At 41.9% G+C, this 23,210-nt stretch overlaps 3 protein-coding genes across 3 annotated transcripts; 2 read left to right on the top strand and 1 right to left on the bottom strand.

The window, feature by feature from the left end:
• Positions 1–706: 706 nt before the first annotated feature.
• LOC134872947 (neurofilament medium polypeptide-like) lies at positions 707–5,091 on the bottom strand. Its single transcript, XM_063896326.1, is given in 5 exon segments — positions 707–2,191; positions 2,194–2,513; positions 2,605–2,729; positions 2,840–3,039; positions 4,335–5,091. Coding segments are annotated over 5 exon segments (2,274 nt in total). The 5' UTR covers positions 5,086–5,091; the 3' UTR covers positions 707–1,313.
• A 2,649-nt stretch (positions 5,092–7,740) lies between these two features.
• On the top strand, positions 7,741–14,671 carry fancg (FA complementation group G). The gene is made up of 14 exons (XM_063897729.1): positions 7,741–7,875; positions 8,859–8,964; positions 9,122–9,247; positions 9,372–9,556; positions 9,943–10,096; positions 10,294–10,424; positions 10,540–10,686; positions 10,931–11,091; positions 11,202–11,268; positions 11,421–11,737; positions 11,817–11,857; positions 11,963–12,136; positions 13,031–13,145; positions 14,216–14,671. Exons 1-14 carry the CDS (start codon positions 7,795–7,797, stop codon positions 14,316–14,318), a joined length of 1,908 nt encoding a protein of 635 aa, XP_063753799.1. The 5' UTR covers positions 7,741–7,794; the 3' UTR covers positions 14,319–14,671.
• A 266-nt stretch (positions 14,672–14,937) lies between these two features.
• Positions 14,938–22,732, top strand: vcp (valosin containing protein). Its single transcript, XM_063897119.1, has 17 exons — positions 14,938–15,095; positions 16,701–16,812; positions 16,958–17,130; positions 17,235–17,377; positions 17,508–17,638; positions 17,726–17,857; positions 18,208–18,310; positions 18,720–18,853; positions 19,113–19,248; positions 19,880–19,992; positions 20,298–20,462; positions 20,547–20,669; positions 20,776–20,988; positions 21,093–21,401; positions 21,581–21,736; positions 21,836–21,990; positions 22,170–22,732. The coding sequence occupies exons 1-17, from the start codon at positions 15,079–15,081 to the stop codon at positions 22,273–22,275; spliced, it is 2,421 nt and encodes an 806-aa protein (XP_063753189.1). The 5' UTR covers positions 14,938–15,078; the 3' UTR covers positions 22,276–22,732.
• The last annotated feature ends 478 nt before the right edge of the window (positions 22,733–23,210 follow it).

Here is a 23,210-nt window from a genome sequence, read left to right as displayed (position 1 = left end):
CATGGGGACTTTTTAATTTCAATATTTAAGGGTAAAATTACTTATATTTGGATATACTCAAAATAATCAGTATTTATTAACTTTGGAAGGAAACACTATAGCCCTGCCAGGTTAGAAAATCCTCCAGTTAGCCAAGGTGTGTCCAATGTAAATACATGTATCTTTAAATGTAAGCTCTACTCATCCTAATAAAAAGTCAGCTAAAGACATCAGCCTTTACAATCTTTGAATAGCTAAAATACTCCTTTAATGCATGACCGGATAACGACTCATTTTGTATTGTTTTCAAATTCAAAAAGGTCAGATCCTTATTCATCTCAACCCTACTCGTCTTATAGAAAAAATATAACATGACTTGTGTTTATGGTCATTTTGAATCGCAGCTTCTGTGTGTGGTCTTTCCTCTTAGCAGCGAGGCAGAAGAGGAAGTAAGAGGCAAAGCTGAGTTCGTTTTGTGCAAGCAAGCTGCACCACTCCTGATTTATACATGAGTGTGGTCTGTGGTTTGTGAGGAAGGGTGCGGTATCTGCTTTTGGGGGGGGTACAGCTCCCCCTCTCCGTGTCCGCAATGCAGTGCAGTTACTCGCAGCATTTACCTTTTAAAGCCTCTCACCTTGTATGATTACTCTTGACACTTCTCCTTCCTAAATCTTCACTTGAGTTTTGCATGCAAGGTAAACAGATTAAGAAAAATCTCCCAAAAGACTTCTGTGTTTGATATTTCATTCTTTATTTATCTGTTTCATATTGCATATTCTCAGCAGTTAATACATAACACATAGTCATCATTGTCCTAGCATTGCAGACCAGAGAAGTGAGACACAGCAGTTCACCTGTCAAGAGAAGCTAGGTGCACAAGAAGCAAAAATTCAAGTCTTTCTTACTGATGAATCTGTAAATATAATATATACTTTTGCATCTCTTTAAATATAAGTTTTTATATATATAATAACTATCTTTGACATCTCAGCAGGCCCCTGCGGTTCCCCTCAGCGGGATTCATTTTAAATGCACTTGTTATTTAGGGCAGTCGTCACATTCAGATAAAGAGTTTAGAGCATTCACTACAGTCATACATCAGAAGCATCAGGGTGTGTAATGGCCATACTTAGGGTGCTGGGGGTTATTTGCTAGAGTAATCACTATTGCTTACATACCATAACCTTCTTTGCTTTGGACATAAATCCATTCGAAGAGCTGGGAGCATCAAGCTTCTTACTCCTGCTCTTTACCCTGCCTTCCTTCACTTCTCATAGTTCTTTGGCATCTCCACTTCCTCCTCTCCTTGTGCCTTGAATCACAGCTTATCAGTTTTACTTCTTGGCTTTCTCCTCCTTGCTATCCTTTGTCTCGGTGCCAGAGGATTTCTCCGCCTTCCCCCCGTCCTTCACATCCTTGCTGTCTTCTTTACTAGCCTCTTTTTTAGCCTCAGGCTTCTTCTCATCTTTCTTGGTCTCAGTTTTCTCAGGTTCGGCTTTAGGTGCGGCCTTCTCTTCTGGCTTCTTCACGTCCTTCTTGCCATCGGTTTTCTCGGGCTCTGCTTTAGAGTCAGGCTTTGCCTCTGGCTCGGCCTTCTCAGTTTTAGGAGCAGCTGGTTTCTCCTCCTTGGTGGGGGGAGCACTCTCTTTAGGCTCAGACTTAGGCTTGTCCTCTGAGGGCTTGCTGGGAGCAGCAGGTTTGGCAGCTTCATCTGCCTTGCTCTCTTTCTTTGCATCAGGTTTATCTGCCTTCTCTGGCTCTTTCTCCTTGGGCTCTGGCTTCTTCTCCTCCTTCACGGGTTGTTCTTTCTCCTTCTGTTCCTCCTTGACAGGCTTCTCCTCTTTTTTCTCCTCTTTTGGTGTGTCTTTAGTGGCGGCCAGCTCAGCCGTCTCTTTTTCTGGAGATTTCGGTTCAGGGGTTGAGGGACGAGGAGATTTTGATTCGGGGGACTTGCTCACTGGGGATTTTGACTCAGGTGACTTGGACTCTGCTCCTGCGGGGGATTCCACTGCAGGGGACTTAGCCGGAGATTTGGGCATGGGGGATTTGGCTGCTGGTGATTTGGAGTCTGGTGATTTAGACTCTGGTGATTTAGACTCTGGTGATTTGGACTCTGGTGATTTGACAGCAGGAGATTTAGGCTGAGGTGATCCCTTCTTTTCTGGAGATTTTGATTTATCTTCTTCTTCATCTGCATCCTCTTCCTCTCCTTTTCTTCCTCTGCCTTTTCTTCCTCCTTCTCTTCTTCTCCCTCTTTTTCCTCCTCCTTATCTACTCCCTCACCGTCTTCCTCATCTTCTTTGGTTTCCTCATCTTTCTCTTCCTCTTCTTCCTCTTTCTCTCCATCCTCTTCTTCCTCATCTGCCTCCTCTGTGACCTCTGTCACCTGGGTCTCATCGGTCTGTTCCTCAACAATGACTGTGTCTGAGACCTCCTCTCCTTTCATTTTCAAGTGGGAAGAGATTCTGCTCTCAAGGTAAGAGTAGGGACCTCCTCCTGACACGAAGCGATTCTCCTCTCCCTCCAGTAACTTCCTGTTTAAAAGTCAAAAACATGTGTTGTCAGTGAACAGGTCAATTATTTAAGAATAAATGTAATAATGTATGGTTTGAAATCCTGACCAACCTATAAGCAGCAATCTCAATATCTAGAGCCATCTTCACATTCAGCAGCTCCTGGTAGTCCTTCAGCTGGCTGGCCATCTCCCATTTAGTGGTTTTCAGCTCATTGTCCAGGTGGTTAATGGTCTCCTGCAAAAAGAAAACATGTCAAATGTTATGCAGATGTTATAAAAGGAAATGTGCAATGCATGTGTGTTTCCTTTTGTGGGATAAGTGAGATGTTTGTGTAGATTTCATGCCTGTAGGGAGTTGAGGTCATCGTGATGTCTGTCTTCACACTCCATACGCTGCCTCTCCAGAGAATCTTTGGTTCCCCGAAGAGTCTCAAGCTCAATGGTGCGGCTCTGGAGCTGACGACGGTACTCTCCAATCTCCTCCTGGCTTCCACGAATTGCATCCTGGTTAGAGCGAGCAGCATCAGACAGACGGTCCATGCGCACTGCAGAAAAATACAAACAAAGTAATTAACACTTTTCATAAATGACATTTGCTGTGTCATTCCATTGAAAGGTTTATGTGCAAAAACAGTATAACGTGATCTGCTCGAGTAAAGAGAAACTCTGAATTATTCATAGTTTTGCCCTTTTTTGTTGTCTTGGTCCTGAGACATTTGACCTGTCCTCAGTGAATAACCTTGGCGGTGTCCATCTGTCAGTCAGAAATCTGACTCAGCTCCCTCCCTCCTCCAAGCATGAAAGAGCCACAGTGCTGCAGTCAGCCGGACATCACAGGGAAGGTCATTCTGTTTACACCTTTCACTTGTTCTTTCACGTCAGCATGTAAATGTGCAGCAAGGGTCGATCTATAAATCGTTCTGTGACATGCAGTTAATATAGAAGCTTCTTGGCCTTTAAAGTTGTCGATTGTGTATTTGCACAGTATCACAAAAGGTCAGAAGTGCTGTGTGGACCTGATGTTGCATTTCCTTGCAGTATTAATGTGAAGATGATTCTCACAGGGCTTCATCCATCTTCTATCCATCATATCTACATACTAGCTTACTTTAATGTCTTTGGTGAGCTCCAGTCACGACATCAGAAAGGATGACTGTGAGAGTGATGAAGCAGTTTCTTTCTTGTCCTCCTACCACAAACAGTGACCTTGAAGTGGCTATTCTATGTTTAGAGGTTTCGGGTGAGAGAAACACACAGTGCAGATAGGGGGAGGCAACAACACACCCACTGTTACCCACAGTGAGAGTGCAAATTAATCATAGTCTGCTCTCTGTGTGCCATCTCTCTCCTGCCTTAAGTAAAAAGTATCACTCTGCGGCATTGATGCTCCTATACAAAGGCTAACCATTCAAACTGGAAGTCATATTATAAACATGATTATATTTCTGCCTTTTATATTCAGGATTGTCTGACTTGATTCTCCTTATTTGCCTGCAATTGGGTATTAAGGTTTGCGATCTGGGAGTTGGTGGGATAATGATTCTAAAGTCAGGACCCTTTTCCTTAATAGTTTCATGTTGATATCGAAAAGAAAATAATAGATGTCTGCACTATACTGCAAGCTCCTGCGCATTAACCTTAAATAACCTTATGCATTACGGCTACGGGATACATTGACGCTTTTAACTATAATCAAACGCTAAAGTAACTGAGACTTCAGCACCATGGACAGAGAAAACACTGGCGCGCAATGCAAAGCGCACATAAAAGTGTATCTGCTGTGGAAAAAGAAAACTAAAAACCCACACTTTTTTTGACTTTCCGTTTTTACTCTACTCACCTTTAAACCATTCTTCGGCTTGTGTCGAGCTCTTGGAGGCATGGCCGTCAAGCTGTGCGCGGATCTCTCGCAGTGCACCGGTGACGTCCATCTTCATCGTGTCTCGTATGTCAAAGCTCACCTGCGCGCCGTGAATCTGCTCGAGGAGCTCTGCAACTTCTTCATCGTGGTTCTTCTTCAGAAAAACGCCCTCCTCTTCGAGGGCGCGGAGCTTCTTGTCTAGCTCTGTACGCGCCAAGCGGCACTCTTCCACATACTTTTTCATGGTGCGAGCGGCAGCATCCAACTCTTCCCGGTTTCGTGCCTCCTCCTCGAGCCGGCCCCGCAGTTGCTGGATGTCCTCGTCCAGGTGATCATGCTCCAGAGCAGCGCGGGCTTTCTCCCCAGTCAGTTGTTGCAGGAGACCCCTCAGGTCACCCAGCTCTCGCTCGTAGTGCTCTCCAATCGAGCTGCGACCGGCCTGGTTCTGCCGCAGAGCTTCTGCTTCTGCCTCCAAGTTGCGGTTGTGCATTTCCAGGTTGCGCACCTTGTCGATGTACCCGGCGAACCTGTCATTGAGAGTCTGCAGGATCTCTTTCTCGTTTCTGCGCGTCATGTCTCCTCCGAAAGTCTCCAGGCTGTCTGCGGAGGACGGCTGGCTGTAGGTCAGGCGGCGGCGCTGGGAGTGGAAGCCGCTGGATTGCCCGGAGGAGGGCCGAGCCTTGCGGTACGAGGACGGACCGAAGAGGTGGTGCTCTACAGTGAAACTCATCGTGGCTTGATGAGATGTGACTGCAGAGGAGCGAGAGCGCTGCGCTTTTATAGGAGGGAGGGAAAACTCTCAAGTCAGCACCCGGACACACACTCTGTTTAAAGAGATATCTGTTCTCCAGAAAAGCACTGCCTGCGCAGGAAAATATTCACCCGCATCAGTGTAACACCTTGTTGATGAGTTGATGTTTTTATTGAAGTTGTTAATGAGGTGTAATTTATAAAAGCAACACATCTAAATACTGATTTAAAGGGATGTTAAATGTTTTCAAGCGTCTGTACACCCTAAAGCTTTATTGCATAAAAACACTAGGGGGAAAAATGAAACCTTTGTGGTAAATATTAACATAATATATAGATTTGAGTTGTTTTTTAAAAATGTTATCCCTAGACACATTCCTACTTTTGCAAGTTTTTATACATTTGAATGCATTCATATTTCTGGGCTGAAGTATGTTTGAACTGATAGTGTGAGTGTGCAGTGTGTTCTGCTGATGCTCCAGCTGTAGTGCTGCAGTGTGAGTTTGCAGATCCACGCCACCCCCCTGGGACTGCTGGGCCATTGACAGAATCTCCTTTTCTCTTCCCCATACACACACACACACACACACACACACACACACACACACACACACACACACACACACACACACACACACACACACACACACACACACACACACACACACACACACACACACACACACACACACAGATTAATTTCCCCATTACTTGAAATATTAGGGTTTTTTTAGTGCTTCCTTTTGTTTCTAAAAAGTAAATCATCTCCAGTTGCGCAGGTGTGTTTGCAGACCAAACATTGCAGCCTTGCATAAGAATCCAAGACACATTGTAGTTCATGCACACCACACACTGAGCTACAATGATACAGCACTCACACAAAACTACACTGCCTTTACTGAAGGGATGTCTGCTCTCAGAAGAGGACCAGTTCTGAGGAGCACGTACAGAACTTATTGATTACTCAAACTGAGGGTGGGTGAGTTTACACTGCATGCATTTAAGGAGCAGGGATAGCTGTGTACCTTTCCCTTGAGATGTATGTTTATTAATAGATGGTTCAGCACACACTAATTCCTCTGTGTCAGCGTTTTCTCCATCCCGGAACATGTGTGTTTGTCAGCCCAAAGACACCCAGGGGACTGTGTGATACGACAGCCTGTCCTCCAGCAACCTTGTATGTTTAAGGTCCTTTAATCTTATTATCAAAGGTGAACACCATGTCAGTTAATCCCCCTTTTTCTAAGATGTGTTAAAATGCATTTTATAAAACATGTTAGTTTTCTTATTTGTGAAACACACAGACAGTGTTTTACATTAAATGTCACATGTCCAGGGTGGCTGAGGGTCATGCAGGACAGATATAACATGCATCCCCTCCCTACACTATAGCTTCATGTTTTATAGATGAGGAAAATAGAGCAGAGTAGGCAGAATTGTCCAGTATGGCTCATTTCATCACGTTGTTATTCAAACAACTGTGAGCAGCTAAATTCTATGTCATTCTGTGTTATTACGTATCTGCTTTAATTGTGATGTTTTATTACCAGTGGTCAGTGGTATAAGTCATTATAAGGATAGCATTCAGGTGTTAGGGAGCTGGGGAATCCAGCATAACAGGCAGACGTAGGCTTGTCTCTCAAATGAAACACAATATACACTTTAACGCTGCCAGGGGTGGATTTGTCGCAGTTCAATAATTTTTCCGCCCTTTTTCATGAAAGTTTGAATTCCTGCCATGTGAATGACATTGTCAGAGGGACAGCATAAAATGAGATGGGAGGCTGCAGCCATTTGATGACCTTGTACTTTAATGGAGGGAGAGAAATGAAAAAAGCAGGATCTATGCCAGTGAAAAGGCCACAAGAGAAGTGAAACACTATACACTATATATATATATATATATATATATATATATATATATATATACATATGTGTGTGTGTAGAATGGGGCTTAAAGGGATCTTTTGTGTTTGTTTGTTTGTTTGTGTGTGCATGCATGTGTATCTGCAAGTGTTTGAGTATGAAGCAGTGGATGTTTTTCCATGATGTTATATTTAGAGCTTTCCGTGATTTGAGACAATCAAAGAAGGGAATAGCTGGAAGATTGTAATGAAGCCAGACGTGGAGGTTGCAGACAACAGGGAACAAGATGATGTTCTGATGGAGGGATGATAGATGGGTAAGAGGAGTGGAAATGGGTGATAAAAGAGGGAGTCACCTTGGTAAGGACAACTAGAAAAAAGGCTATCCTGGCAGTCTCAAGGATGACTCAGCACCAATACAATTATGGCCTTGGCTTATGTTCACATGCTTAAAACCTGTGGTATGAAAAATGTCCTGAAAATATAAGGGATGTGCAATTATGTGTATGTCTGTTTTCTTATTTAGTTGATTATATAGCTAATAAACACACATAAACAGCAGAAACACCTCAGAGGTGGGTGATTGTAGAATACCTCCTAAAATTGAAGTTTCCAGAACAATGGCGCTATTGGCACCCCCACAGCACCACCTGCTGGACAGTTAGCAGACTGCAGGTGTAATGTTCAGACTTGTCCACAGGGAGCAGCACAGCCCAGATCTTAAAAACAACCTCACTAATGTTTACTTCCTGTCCGCTCCCTTTCCACTAACGAGGGAAAGTTCAAACAAAATACGTCTAACTTTTACACAAAACAGCGATGTAATGTCTATTAAAATGTGTCAACCTCTTTCGTTGTTAGATAGATGGATCCAGGAAAACAACGAGTTAGTAAGCAAATGGAAGGTAGGAAGTTTAAGTGTCATCTTTTACCGATAGCGTCCACAACTGTGTTAAATACTGTAACCTTAATTTAGCGTTATATTTAACCCTCTAAGCTTGAGAAGAGCAAAAACAACTGTATTTAACCTCAATAACATTACATGTAAACGTCAACATCGGTATATAATAACAAACTGCCTATTACTGTCATATATTTCAGTGTATGTTATTTGTATTAATGATTATAAGAGGCAGAAGAAGGATTGGAGTCGATTAATGTAAAGTAAATATATGTCCTGCATTTAAAGTTTAACTCAAAATCTGGAACATTGACAGTAAAATGTACTTCTAATATTAAAAGGTAAATGAGTCATCATCCAGAATGGCTCCTCTTCATATTATATTACTTTACATAACATTATTATAATTACATCTTACATGTTACTTTTAATGCTGTAGCTGGATGAGTTGTAGGTGACTGATGTAAATACTGTTTTTGGTTTTAATCATTAGAAACTGATCATATGTTTACATAAAATATTTTTGACTGATCATTTAAAACTAGGTCTTATTCGAGATTCATGCTTTATTGTCATATGCACAGTAGCTACAGTGTACATATGGCAATGGAAATCTAAAGTCCCAGGCTCCTCCAACAATGCAACATAACTATATATATGACATAAAACATTAAAACAAATAAAGATAGTTCAAGAAGAAACAGAGTAGAAATAAATTATTGCAAGACTATCCCAATTTTGGGATAAATAAAGTATCTATCGAACTATATACATGTAAAAGAAATACAATAAGCTAAATGTTGCTGAGAATGTTGCATGTGACAAAGTAGCGTATCATATATGTTATGAAGTGACTTCAACAATACCTTAAGTATTTCCCTATTAATTTGCAGTACAGTAACATTCTGAAGTACCCTAACGTCTTAATACTCTCAAGTAGAGTGCGATAGTAAAGTGAAAAACTTTTCTTTTAACGTATTATTTCAGCAACAAGAAAGAGGAGGAGATGCCCTCGGACGAGACCAAAGCCAGAACCAGACCCACCTGAGATGGTGTTCCTCTGAGTTCCACAAACTTTTAAGGAAAATCCAAGGTCATCCAAATCCTTCATTATGGTGACATGCATGTGTGAATTTACCCAAATCCCATTGTAGGGAAGTGGGATTTTTTTGATGCAGAGGGAGCTCAGCTGTTAGCTTTAAACTTCCTCCATCTCACTCCATTTCTTTCCCTGTGTCCCTCTCCTGCAGGTATCCCTCCTCTTGCAGATCACACACAGTTGGAGCTGACAGTGGTGTACAATGCCTGTGTGTGCTTCACTGCTCAGTCTCAGTTCTCAGAAGCTGAGCTGCTCCTCAAACAATCCACAGAGAGAGGTAGGCTCAACTGTTAAGCAATAGATGAAGATGAAACAGCAACTTGTGCCGTACACTCAGTTTTATTATTGATTAGAAATATAGCTCAGCCCTCAATTTACCAGTCTGCTGTTGTTCTTCGCAGTTCTACACATACACAGTTCTTCTACAGGAAGTGACGCTGTTGCTTCAGACCCTCATTTGTTTTGGAGAACAGTTCTTACATCAGTGGGAAACACCGTTCTGACTCCCTGTGTACTGCGCCTTCTCTGTCTGCAGTGGGCAATATGGCTGTCCACCTGCCAGCTGAAATCTATACAGGAATTTCAGGTAAGATCCTGTTCTTAGTCTGTGTTCCTCCTCACATGTGTATTGTGGTTAAAGGAACTCTGCTAAACTTCCCTTCAGTACAGTGTGTTCAGGACAGTAGACCAAACCAAAGTCCACATCAAACAACTGGTCTCTTAAGTAATCCCCACCATGTTTTACTGGGTTTTACTCCACCATGATAGCAAACAAGACAGCTTTTTCAATTCACTCGTTAAATGATACTTGTGAATATTCTGATGTAAATTCTCCAACATCAATTTATTGTGAGTGTATATAATCAAGTATAATAGTTATTATCTTCAAAATGTTTATTTGTTTTCTAACGTGTACAATCCCCAACTGTGCGGCATACAATACAAATAAACTGGGTTTTTTCTGTTGTGCAGAATGAGTTGGTCTCTGTGTTTGAAAGACTGTCTGCTGAAGTTTGGGATAAAGGGAGGAGCGAGCCGAGGGGAAAGTCCTCTGACACTCCTCTACTGGTGATAGACCCAAGGAAGCTGATTGAATTATTGCAGATCTGCACTTACATTGCCCAAGGTCAGGACATTCATATTAAAGAGAAGATACAATTGGCTAAATATTATATGAAACATTTAGGTAATATTTTTGCATGGAGTCTAATGAAAGAAAACATGATTCCAATTCAGTAGTAGTACAGGAAGATCTGTCTCCTTGTTTTTGAGGAATTTAGAAATGAATCATATGTTTCGCTGTCCTCTGTATGTCATATTCAGGTGCAGAAGGATTGAGTGAAGGTCGGAGTTCAGAAGCGCTGTCTGGTCTACAGACAGCTTCCTCTCTGCCTGCTCCCAGGATTCTAATAGCATACACACATCTCCTCTCCGGATCTTGCCTCGCCCATATGGTACACATGCAGACATAGTATACTCAAACAGAACATCAAAGATTAAATTAGCATGTATTTGACTGTTTTTAAGTGTGCATACAGTGAGAGTGTGTGTGTTTGCATTCCTTTCCAGGGCTGCCCTCAGATGGCCTTGCAGTGTCACAGGAAAGCACTGGAAACAGATCACCGGTGTGTGTGTGCTCTCTATCAGAGCATGCTCATTTACAGGCAGCTTGGCAACACACAGGCGGAAATACAAGCCCTACGTCTGCTGCACTCAGTGAGTAGCACACATAATCAGTGCATACAGGGAAAGCAAGCAAAAGAAAAGTGTCAAATGCCGGGGAAATAAGTATAAATGTTTACCAAGCAGCTGTAGATACACTTATGTTGTTATGTTCTCTGCCTTTGTTGGAGTAGAATATTCCTCAGCAGGTGAGCCGAAAAGTTACTTTAGGTCACTGACACATTAATGTGAACTGTAGGCCCGCATAGTGAAACATGAATCCTCTCTTGTCCTACAGACTCTGATGTTGCCCTCCGCCACAGAGTCCCCTCTGGCCGGTACTGATCTCCTCTCCCCGTCCTTACTGCTGCACAGCCAATCACTGAGTAGCATGCTCTCAGTCCCCTCTGCCCTCTCTGTCCTTCACAATCTGGCCCTGAAGTGTGTGCTCCACGGGAGGTATGAAGACCAGCGCTGTCTTTGTTGGCGACTGAACACTGCCTAAAAAACACAAAATGAAGATGAGTCGTGCAAATTAAAGTTTTTTATATGGACTTTTTTTTCCACAGGGTGTCAGAGGGTGTGGAATATTATTTAAATTTGCTGGCTGCTCTTCAATCAGAAGATCAACTTGGAGTAAGTATGAAGAACACTAACAATGAACTTTGGATGAACTGTTCACAGCTCATTTGTGGTCAGTTTATCTATTTAAAAAACACAGAGCACATTACCTTTATGCTTTACTATCACATTAATACCCATCTGTTTGCTGTATGTCTCTTTGTCAGGTGCATGCTGGGAACCCTCCCCTCCCCAGGTTGCCTGAGCTCTACCTGCAGGCCGGCGCTGCCTTGCTTATGGCGCAACGCCCCGCTGATTGCATGGCACTGTGCGATGAAGTCATCACTACAACACTGGAGCTGCTGCCTGAGAGAGTGGTGTTGGAAGAGCCAGATGAGGAGTGTGAGGCTGGGAGCAGGGCTCTGTGCGGGGGCAGTGAAGATAGGGTGGGAATGCTGCTCTGGGCCTCTGCTGCCTACCTCCTCCAGGGTCACTGCCACACTCATCTGAAGGACTGGAAACAAGCCGTGACTCAATACACAAGGTCCGTCAAATTCCCTTTATTTCCGTCTGCAGTTTTTGGGATTATATCAAACATGTGAGATTGTACTCTGCATTAACAGGTGTTTCAACCTGCTGGTGAAGGTGCGCTTGAAAAAAAGAGGTGAGAATGTTTCATGTTATATTTTGATACTTTGGAGAGTACTTGCCTTTCTTTAACACACCTTACTGCTACATTTAATACTTTTGCTCTTTTGTTCAATTACAGGTTTCCAACCGCAGATTCCCAGTGCAGATATGGTTGGCAAGCAGGGAACAGATCTGTGTTTCCTCCAGAGGCTGAAGGGGCTTTCACTGGCTGGTAGGGGCATCAGCTTCACCCAAACAGACCAACTGAAGGAGGCACTGAGAGACCTACAGCTCAGCCTGCAGGCATTCCCAGGTATACGTACCGCAGTTGTAACTTAATGATATAGACTGCAAAGCTTGGAGCTATTTTGGACACAAGATGTATCCCTATGCAAGAGGGAGCTCACGGTCATGTGATTCAAACTGCATATATCTGTAAATATCCAAACAACATGTGTTGACGATACAAGGATCATTTATTGTAATAAACATCGAAAGGCAGTTCCAGTCCCAGTTCTTACATAGGAAAACCAAGAAAAACGCAACATTATTTTTTTTAGGAGTGTGGTGACGATCAGTTCAGGAGTCTCACAGCTTAAGAAAAGAAGAGGCTCTTAAGTCTGGTAAAGCAATGCAAAGTGCTCAACAAAAAACATCAAAAGCATCAAGAAATAAGTGCAAAAGATACACAGTATAAAATGACATTCAAATACAATGATTAGAATGATAAGGCAAAAGAGAATAGATATTAAAAAAACCAGCTATACCTTAAACTGTTCACATGCTCTACCAAAGCTGTCCATGATGTAGACAGGCATGTTCGCCTCTTTCAAAAAAAGAGTTCAGCTATCAGTCCCTTGGTTTTTCTGATGTTGAGAAGAAAGTTGTTCTCTGAGCACCTCTTTATCTGTGTGGTGGTCCAATATACCTTTTCAGAGTGTGCTACCCAAGCCCAGGGTGTTAAATCTGTTTCATGGGGAGTATTGTGTTGAATGCTAAGCTAAAATCAACAAACAGCATTCTGATTTAAGTATTGTTATTTAACAGCTGTTTGAAGTCTGAGTAGAGGGCAATAAAAAGACAGTACTGCAAAAGCGTCTAAATAAAATCGCACTATTTTCTCTATAAATCCGCACTGTGATGTTCTGTACTTGGTCTGTGTTATCTTTTACTGGAAAATCTAATGCTGCTCTATGTGCTGTCTCAGAGTGTGTCGCTGCAGGCCTGTGGTGTGGAGAGGTGCTGTGGAGGCTCAGCAGGAGACGGGAGGCAGCATCTTGTTGGGAAAAGACTTGGAGCTTCACCCCACAGTCCACAGAAGCGTAAGATACTGTCATATTAGATATTGCACAATTCATTTTTTATTTAAATAATATCCTACTTACATTTTGTTAGAAGTAATCTGGTTCTTCATAGTGTTTATTTGACAGATAGTCTACAGATGTGTAACTTTCACTGTCAATATGTATAGATTTTCCTTTTTAGTTCGGATTTGTTTTCTATTTTGAGATGTTTCTATTTTACGTTTAATTATTTTCTACTCTTTTTCACTTTAAAGAATATGTGCAATGCCTTGTTTTGACACGCTTCAGTGACGAAAACATTTCCCAAATTGGGATCAATAAAGTAAATCTTATCTTACCTTTTCTTAATTTGTTTTTACAGTGCGTAGTATGTCATGCAGTGTGCTCTAACTTCCCACCTGTTCACACAAAAATCATCCCTCGGGTGACCTGGTTACACGTGTACAGCTGTAAATAAATGAGTGACGGTGCCCAAAAGTAGTAATAGGATTTGAGGTTAGCCAAACTAGAGCTTATTTTGTTACCTTTATTTTTAAGTTCATATACCACGACAAATGGTACTTTGGATTTTTCTTAACATTTCTGACTGGAGTTTGAATTTTAAATAACAGCAGAAATGATAAAGCATCTAGTAATGCCTGCTGTTTCCTGTCATTGTTGTTGGTATGCAGGCAAACCATTTACACAGTAATAAAGTTAGTACACATTAAATTGGACTAAGAAATCATTGGATGAGAAATGACTATCTTGCATATCTCATTCCACTGCAAAAGATTCATAAAATACCCTTATTATATATAAATTAGGAAAAAAATTGCTATTTCAATTTTGTAAAAAAGGATCAAATATGATCACAACCGGTTACTCAATGCATTTAAAATGTAGTCTGATTCCACAGATGAAGTGGAGTCTATCACAGTTGGATTTAGACACTGAATATGTGCTGCTAACTTGAGATACTTGGTTGGAACAGGAAATACAATTGAAGTCCAATTAGTTTAATTACCCTCTTGCTGCTTCAAGTGAAACACAATTTATTTGCAGTTATGTTACCTTCATCTTACTGGTAAATGCCTACTGTGTTGCAGGAGTCTATCTGTGTACCTACATGAACCCCAGTCTGGTCCTCAGTTGGACTCCATGGAGCTGCGCCGCAGGATACAGGAACTTGGTCCTTCATTGTTAGTCTAGAAAGAGACAAAACAAGAATAACGTATCTCTTACTGAACAGTATCAACTTTCTCTGTCCTGTGAACTCAAACCTATACCCACAACAAACACGTGTGTACCTGGACAAAAAAAAATAAAGCATCTAGACAGGGTGCGTTGTATGGTAAATCTGGCAGGTGTTTTATTCCTGAAATTAAGATTACTTGATAGCTATGCTTTTGTATGGTTACAGAGGATTGCGGGTTACATAAGATAACACACAATACGTACTACTTAAGAAGATGATGATGCTACTCTAAAATGTCTTTTTATACCTGTTTCTGTATGGACTGCCATTACAAATAAAACTAACAAATTATTTGCACTGCTCTTTACATGTGTGCCGTTCATTTAAAATATTTCATGTTTATAAGATTTCACAGCAACAACGCGGTGCAAATGTATTGGATGAAAGAAGTTTGCTGACGGGCTTATATGGCCAATAAGAGGTGATTTGGGTAGAATAGAAACCGCCCCCTTGTCAGTAACTGGACACATTTTCTCAATATTCTCGATGACGTTAGACGACAGACTATTTCATTGGTCACCAAATCTGATGAACAACTACCAGCCAATCAGAATGCAGGATGCTTCCAGCTCACGGTATAATTGTAAAGAAGAGCAAGGAAACTGAAGCTCTTTCGTGTGAAATCACAGGGAACGTTGTGTATCGAGAACCGGTTAAGCTTAAACATTTAGCTAGAATTTCTTTATTTATTAACTGTTAACCAGGTGGACGACCATGGCCTCGGGTGGGGAGTAAGTAGCAACATCTATCTGTCGTAATAAAATGTTTTCCAAACAATGTGTCAAAAAATGCCTTTTAAACGGCTAACGAAGATTTGAGTTAGCTTGGTTGCTAACGAGGTCAGTTACTTCAGCCTCCGCACTTTTGTCCCTTCGTTGAATAACCTATTGTTGCAGATCTATTGACAGTTGGGTATTCATATGGGGGTATTATCCCGACGTATTGTTGACAATTTCCATCCAGAGGTTGGCCAGTTAACTGTCTCAAATGAACCATCGTTGTGACAGCGAATTGACAAAGCGCAGTCATCGCTGTCGTGTTTGAATGCTAATGCTAGCTTAGCAACTGTGTCAAGGCCAAAGACCTTATACCGAAAGTAAGCTTATACACCGGCTAGCGGCCCTTCTCGAAACTAGCTTCATTATGTAAATGGAACATCATAACGTTTTAAGTCAGACGGGCAAGTGGCACAGACTTGGGTAACAGACTAATGGTCCCACGAACCGTTTACGCTGGTCATCCAGGTGGCTAACAGCTAGCATGCTAACGGGCTATTCATTCTAAACGATTGACGTTTTCCTTGGGTTCTAATTTGCTATGAGCCTAACAGTCGTGAAATAACATACGTAATTCATGCCTAGGTCGGCGTTTATTGTATTTGAAGTCCCGATATAGTTTTGACGTTAGTCTTTATGTGGAGAATCCTAGCTAGCTACAAAGTTTTTTTCTAATTCTTTTGCTGTGTCATCTGGGCTCGTTTGCTCGCCAGTCAGTTAGCTTCAATGCTAGCATTAGCGTGACAACAACATGAAAGACAAACTTCAAAACGGGTCCTGGATCTTTTTGGAATTCTGTGGACAGTTGAACCATGCCGTAAGCTAATGGTTCGACGATGTTTTTAACAAATTGTACACATAATCAGAAAGAAACGTGTAGTCGTGGAGGTAAAAAGCCTTGGTGTTTAGCCTGCCTGTTTACATTTATTGTTACATAAATGACGTAAAATAATGAACTAGTCTTAATTAACGAGTATCTGTTAATAAGAAAACATGGATATATATATATTCAATACAATATATTACCAGTTCACTAGAATTCACGAATAGTTCACATCGTCTATAATTATAATTAAAATAGTATGTACTATTGTTTTCAAAAAAAGATTGAGTATAACTTAATAAACCCACAACTGCCGATACAACAGACAAACAATCAATGGTAAAAGGCGCTAATTCCTGAGTACTAAGAGTACACTCTCTTCAGAAACAGTTTGGTTTTGGGTTTAATAGGATGATCTGTGTAGAACTCTGTGGGTAAAGAGTTCATTGATTTGGCCCCCTGAACATGCATGTTTAACTACACATTGTTTTTAAATTCCCCCAAGACTTTACAAAGAAACTAAACCAGAAACTGAGAAGTTTCACAGAGCAGATTTAGGGGCCTGGTTTAACATAAGATGTAATGAAGTTTCCAAATCTAACATCCCGTTTTTGTTTAACATTAATGGTTTCCTGTACAATGTCTATTTTACAATTACTAACAAACTTGCTTATTGAAGGATGTTGGTAATGCCTTAAAGATGCACTGAGTTTTTACTAACATGTTTCTTTTCATAGATCCAAAAATGATGATCTAGCCACTGCAATTCTGAAACAGAAGAGCAGACCCAACAGACTGATTGTTGATGAATCCATCAATGAAGACAACAGTGTGGTCTCTCTGTCTCAGGTAGACATTCATCAGCTTAGTGCATGGTTAATGTCTCTACAAATTCTAAACCCTGTGAAATATTGTAATTGAACACTAAAATAATCTTTTGAAATGAGATTTTGAATCTAAAAAGATCAGAAATAACTGGTTAATGTCTCTTTAGACCAAGATGGACGAGCTGCAGCTGTTCCGTGGAGACACAGTGCTGATGAAGGGTAAGAAGAGGCGGGAGACTGTGTGCATTGTGCTGTCTGACGACACCTGCTCCGATGAAAAGGTTCGCATGAACAGGGTGGTCCGCAACAATCTGAGGGTCAGACTGGGTGATGTCATCAGGTAAGCAAAGGAACACCTTTTAAACTTTTCTTTGATTTAAACAACGTGTTAGAAATTTTTTTAAGTGGAATCCAGAGTGGGTTTAAGTATAATATCTCCTACAGCATTCAGCCATGTCCCGATGTGAAGTATGGAAAGAGGATCCACGTGCTCCCAATCGATGACACGGTAGAAGGGATTACTGGCAACCTGTTTGAGGTCTACCTGAAGCCATACTTTCTGGAGGCATACAGGCCAATCCGCAAAGGTGAATGCAAATGTTCATTTTCAGAACCCAGAAATGCCTTTACCTGGCTTATCAAATGTTTCAATGTATGACATGCAACCTTGTTGGAGTGTTGAAACTAACGTGTTTTTTGTTCTATTGCCTTGTGAAGGTGATATTTTCCTGGTCAGAGGAGGCATGCGTGCTGTGGAGTTCAAGGTGGTAGAGACCGACCCCTCTCCCTACTGCATTGTTGCTCCTGACACTGTCATCCACTGTGAGGGAGAGCCAATCAGAAGAGAGGTGGGTAGCAGGCACAAAGTGTAAGGTAAACATTTACCTACAAATGAATTGGATTGTAATTTGAACATTTTGTGTTTGAAATGACAGGATGAGGAAGAGTCCCTGAACGAGGTGGGCTATGATGACATTGGAGGAGTGAGGAAGCAGTTAGCTCAGATCAAAGAGATGGTGGAGCTGCCTCTTAGACACCCTGCACTGTTCAAGGCCATAGGAGTCAAGGTAAGGTCCCCTCATTAATATGCATGGAGAAGCACATTAACATGTCAGGCCTTCATTGTAGACTTTGAACTGAGCATGTGTAACTAAATAATTAAACTTGAAAGTGTATGAAATATTATGCACCCATCTGCAATTTCAACAAGCAATACATTGAGCTTTACCATCTAGTGATGTGAGATTTAAATGATTGACTCCCTTTGGTAGTTTTCTACTCCTATGCTGCTGTTTCTCTATCATATCAAGTGTTTCATCGCAACAGTAAAGACACTAACTCGCAATATATATTTTGCTGGTTTTGTTTGTGTAATAAAGTTGCCGTTTAAGATATTCACATTATCCCCCCTTTTCAGCCCCCACGTGGAATTCTGCTGTATGGACCCCCTGGAACCGGAAAGACCTTGATTGCCAGAGCTGTGGCCAATGAAACTGGAGCTTTCTTCTTCCTGATCAATGGTGAGAACATCACCTGCATTTATCTTCTACAAATACTTATTCTTAGCATTTTCTGAGATTTGGTTTGTCCCTGACAGCATCGCCTTGTTGGTTAATCTAACCAAACCAAAAGCTCAAGTAGATGCATTTTTAAGAAACAAAATGACTCTCTTCTGTAAACTTCTTTGTTAAAATAGAAGTATAATCTTAATCTTCTTTAATAAGAACATTATATTGACTGGTTAATACTTTAGTCCATTCCGTTTATCCATGCATGCGTCTCAGAGACTATATCCATTTATGTATTGTTGATGGGTTAGTGTTTATCCTGGTGTGCATACATACTATTAATACATGACTATTATTGAATAACGCATGTGTGCTGAGATCTGTTTTCTCTGAAACTGAAATATTTGGTGTTCCAATTTAGGTCCTGAGATCATGAGTAAGCTGGCAGGAGAGAGCGAGAGTAACCTGAGGAAGGCCTTCGAGGAGGCGGAAAAGAATGCTCCTGCCATCATCTTTATTGATGAGCTTGATGCAATCGCTCCTAAGAGAGAGAAGGTGAGTGAGAAGACGGGAACACGAAATCAATAACTGTAAAAAATATCCTGTCTGTTCATGGTTCATACATTTTTAAACCAATCATAGTGCAGGTCATTGCAACATGTTTTAATACAGCTTTTAGGGACTTTCACTAGTAATGAGGATGACAGTGATATCAGAGTGCTCCAATAACTGAATCAAGCCGCTAATGTCTAGATAAAGTTTGAAAGTATAATTGCATAGCAACAATGTATGTTGTGTTTGTTTTTTTTTGTAGACTCACGGAGAGGTGGAGAGGCGCATTGTTTCCCAGCTGCTGACTCTTATGGACGGCCTGAAACAAAGGGCTCATGTCATCGTCATGGCTGCCACCAACAGACCCAACAGCATCGACCCAGCTCTCAGGAGATTCGGTAAATGATCTGCGTTTGGGACCGTGTTCGGTTACTTCAGTCGAACTACAGGAAGCATCCAATGCATAAAGTTCATAATATAATTTCATTTTTATAACCTGGATGCTTTGTTGTTTTGGAGTCATGCCTAATGGCTAACCTGGTTATGTATCTATCACATGCTTCCTGCTGATTGCTTCGAACTCTAATAACGGGTAGTTAAAATATTGTATTTATTTGCACAGCAACAACATGGCTGTATATAAAGATTTAGAATGGCTGAACAGCTTTGCAAAAAAGAATAGTAAAAAATATGTTCTGCATTATATTCAGAGACGGTTATATAAAGTAACTCTAATGGACCCAAGTGTATGGCTCACTGAAGCATGTTGTCATACGATTGGAACTTCTGGCTGAATGTGTTAGAAAGCCTTGACAAAGGGTTGGATTTGGATCTTGCGGATTCATCAAATACTCTTGCTTAGTACATTTCAGATGGATATTTTGTACAAATGACATGCTCCTTTAGTGCTGTTGCCCCTACATTTGAGAGCCGACGCTGCATAATAACTCCTGCAGGCCGTCCTATTGCCTTCAGTCTGTTTCTGTCGGCACAAATCATAATTGTGTTTTGCTCTTCCTCCACCTGCAGGGCGTTTTGATAGGGAAGTGGACATTGGCATCCCTGACGCCACCGGCAGATTGGAGATCCTCCAGATTCACACCAAAAACATGAAACTGGCTGACGATGTCGACCTTGAACAGGTTTGTACACATAATTCTATTCCCTGCAGTCAGTTGACACCACAGACGAGACTGAGAGGAGGAGTCAGATGGTTATGATTATTGCCTCTTAAGTGAAACAAAAAGCACATTTTATAAACAGTCAAGGGGTTTATATCTGCTATCATCAAGGGAGAATGGAGTCCTCCAGTGTGGCACAAATCTTTAAATCAGAGTTATCTATCAAGAAAATAAATGCACAACACTGTCATATTAATTAATAAAGGTGTAATATGTAGACTATTACACATGGAAGTAATATTGTGCTCTTATCTTTTTCCCTATAGGTTGCCAATGAGACCCACGGACATGTGGGTGCTGATCTGGCTGCTCTGTGCTCTGAGGCCGCCCTGCAGGCCATCAGGAAGAAGATGGACCTGATCGACCTGGAGGATGAGACCATTGATGCAGAGGTCATGAACTCACTTGCCGTCACTATGGATGACTTCAAGGTAAGCTGTCAGTGTTTATGGTGAGGGCACATGTGTTTATTGGCCTTCAGAGCCCTCCCTAACATGCTTAATGCTATTCTGCAGTGGGCCCTGAGCCAGAGCAACCCATCAGCTCTGAGGGAGACGGTTGTTGAGGTTCCCAACGTCACCTGGGAGGACATCGGAGGTCTGGATGATGTCAAGAGGGAGCTGCAGGAGTTGGTGCAGGTATGGACCGCTTTCAAAAGTTAGCTTTCTGTCTGAACAGATGTATAACAAGCTGTGGAATATAGATTTCCCCTTACTATGTTTCTCCCTCTCGCTTTAAATTCAGTACCCAGTGGAGCACCCAGACAAGTTCCTCAAGTTTGGCATGACCCCATCCAAGGGTGTGCTGTTTTACGGCCCTCCTGGCTGTGGTAAGACTCTTCTGGCTAAAGCCATCGCCAATGAGTGCCAGGCTAACTTCATCTCCATCAAAGGACCCGAGCTGCTCACCATGTGGTTTGGAGAGTCTGAGGCCAACGTCAGAGAGATCTTCGACAAGGTGAGGATGCTTTTGCAGTGGCTGCCATAAAACTCAGGAGCTGAGGAAAATGAAATGAGGTGTACCGCATGCATCAATCTAACATCAGTCTGTGATGTTCCCAGGCTCGCCAAGCAGCCCCATGCGTTCTCTTCTTTGATGAGCTGGACTCCATAGCCAAGGCTCGTGGCGGCAATGTGGGAGACGGCGGCGGAGCAGCCGACCGTGTCATCAACCAGATCCTGACCGAGATGGACGGTATGTCCAGCAAGAAGAACGTCTTCATCATCGGAGCCACAAACAGACCAGACATCATCGACCCTGCCATCCTGAGACCCGGCCGTCTGGATCAGCTCATCTACATCCCCTTGCCCGACGAGAAGAGCAGGATGAGCATCCTGAAGGCCAACCTCCGCAAGAGCCCCATCGCCAAGGTGACTGTGCTGCAACTCATGGATGCAGTTTCTTCATTTGTTTGTGAAACTGTTGGTGTGAAGCCGTTCTCATGTTGGATGCTTCTTCTGTTATAGAGTCATTAAAAGTCCCATTTTTATTTCTAGTGTGTCTCCATTTCTTAACTGGTATTTTTTTTTTTTTTGTCATTTGTCGACAGGATGTGGACCTGGACTTCCTGGCAAAAATGACCAATGGCTTCTCTGGAGCCGATCTTACAGAAATCTGCCAGCGGGCGTGTAAGCTGGCCATCAGAGAGAGCATTGAGAATGAGATCCGCAGAGAGAGGGAGAGGCAGACCAACCCGTCAGCCATGGTCAGCACCTGTTCTGTCTCTATCCATATCTTTCTGCACTCCTGCTGTTTCTGATTCAGATGGTTCTGCTTCGTAATAACTCTAATCTTTTCTTTGTAGGAGGTGGAAGAGGAGGATCCTGTGCCCGAAATCAGGAAGGACCACTTTGAGGAGGCAATGCGGTTTGCTCGTCGCTCCGTCAGTGACAACGACATTCGCAAATATGAGATGTTTGCTCAGACACTGCAGCAGAGCCGTGGCTTCGGCAGCTTCAGGTACATTTCCGACCTTTTGTGGAGCCTTAAGTACAACATGCATTAGAAATAATTTGTAAAGAACATAATCACAAATCCTGTCTACAGATGGTCATTACTTAGGCTGTAGAGAAACACTAGATGCCATATCCCAGAATATCTCCCAGTACAAATGTTAATGGCTGTTGTTTCTCTTCCAGGTTTCCCTCCGGTACTGCAGGTGGCAGTGGTCCAACCCATGGCTCAGGAGGAACTGGCACTGGCCCAGTGTTCAATGAAGACAACGACGATGACCTTTACGGATAAACGTACACTGCCCAACAGTGGTCAGTACCGGGATCACACCTGTACAAATTCTCACCAGATTCCACATTTTTAGGACTTTGTGCTTCTTTCATGTGTTCCTTTTTTTTGTATGACTTCCCCTTGGAGAAAGCATGTAGCCGCTTGGTTTGCCCTGGCTTTGATGTGGGTGGGGGTTAGGGGATGTCGGAACTGGACGGTGAGTGACTGATGCAGATTTAGGAGGGGAATTTTGGGGTGGGGGGGAGGGGGTGTTATTGAGTGGCCTCATTCTCAGTATATCACAACCAACATGAATGGATTTAGTGACGGGATTCTATGCTAGACTATAAGAAAGAAAAGAAAACATATTGCTTATGACTTCCTTTTTTTTTTTTTAAATAAACAGTAGCATATAATGTATTACAAATTTGTCAAGGTTATGTTGTTGAAAATAAAATCTCACAAAATGGAAGTGTTATCGGTGTCCAAAACTTCTTTATTGATACCCGTATTATCACTGATTTAGGATCACTGCTTTTTCAATCTTAAGGTCTTCAAACCCTATATTTCACAAATGTTGAGATCAGGTTAAAAATGCGCACGTGTATAATTGAGTGCCTCGTACATCCTTTTGAATTTATTTAGTATTTTATCTGTGCTTTTTCCAACCTGAACGCCTCACACACAGGTAGAGTACATTTTGTCTCATCTGCAAAGAATTACTCTGAATTTTGTTGCAAATTTATGGTGGCAACGATAATTAAGGGAATATAGCCACAATATCGTCTAGATTAAAGAAAAACACAAATTAGATTTTCTAATTTCAATTTTTTTTATTTTAAAGTGTTCACACTCTTACGATATAAACTGCCCGGCCAAAAAAAAAGGTCACAAAGTTGTGGGGGGCAGTGCTATGATCTGGGGTTGCTGCAGTTGGTCTGGTCTAGGTTCAGCAA

The sequence above is a fragment of the Eleginops maclovinus genome, chromosome 12 (genome assembly GCF_036324505.1).
Source record: "Eleginops maclovinus isolate JMC-PN-2008 ecotype Puerto Natales chromosome 12, JC_Emac_rtc_rv5, whole genome shotgun sequence".
Lineage (NCBI taxonomy): Eukaryota > Metazoa > Chordata > Actinopteri > Perciformes > Eleginopidae > Eleginops > Eleginops maclovinus.
The sequence above is the reverse complement of the archived record's forward strand: the minus strand, read 5'-3'. Positions and strand labels throughout refer to the sequence as shown.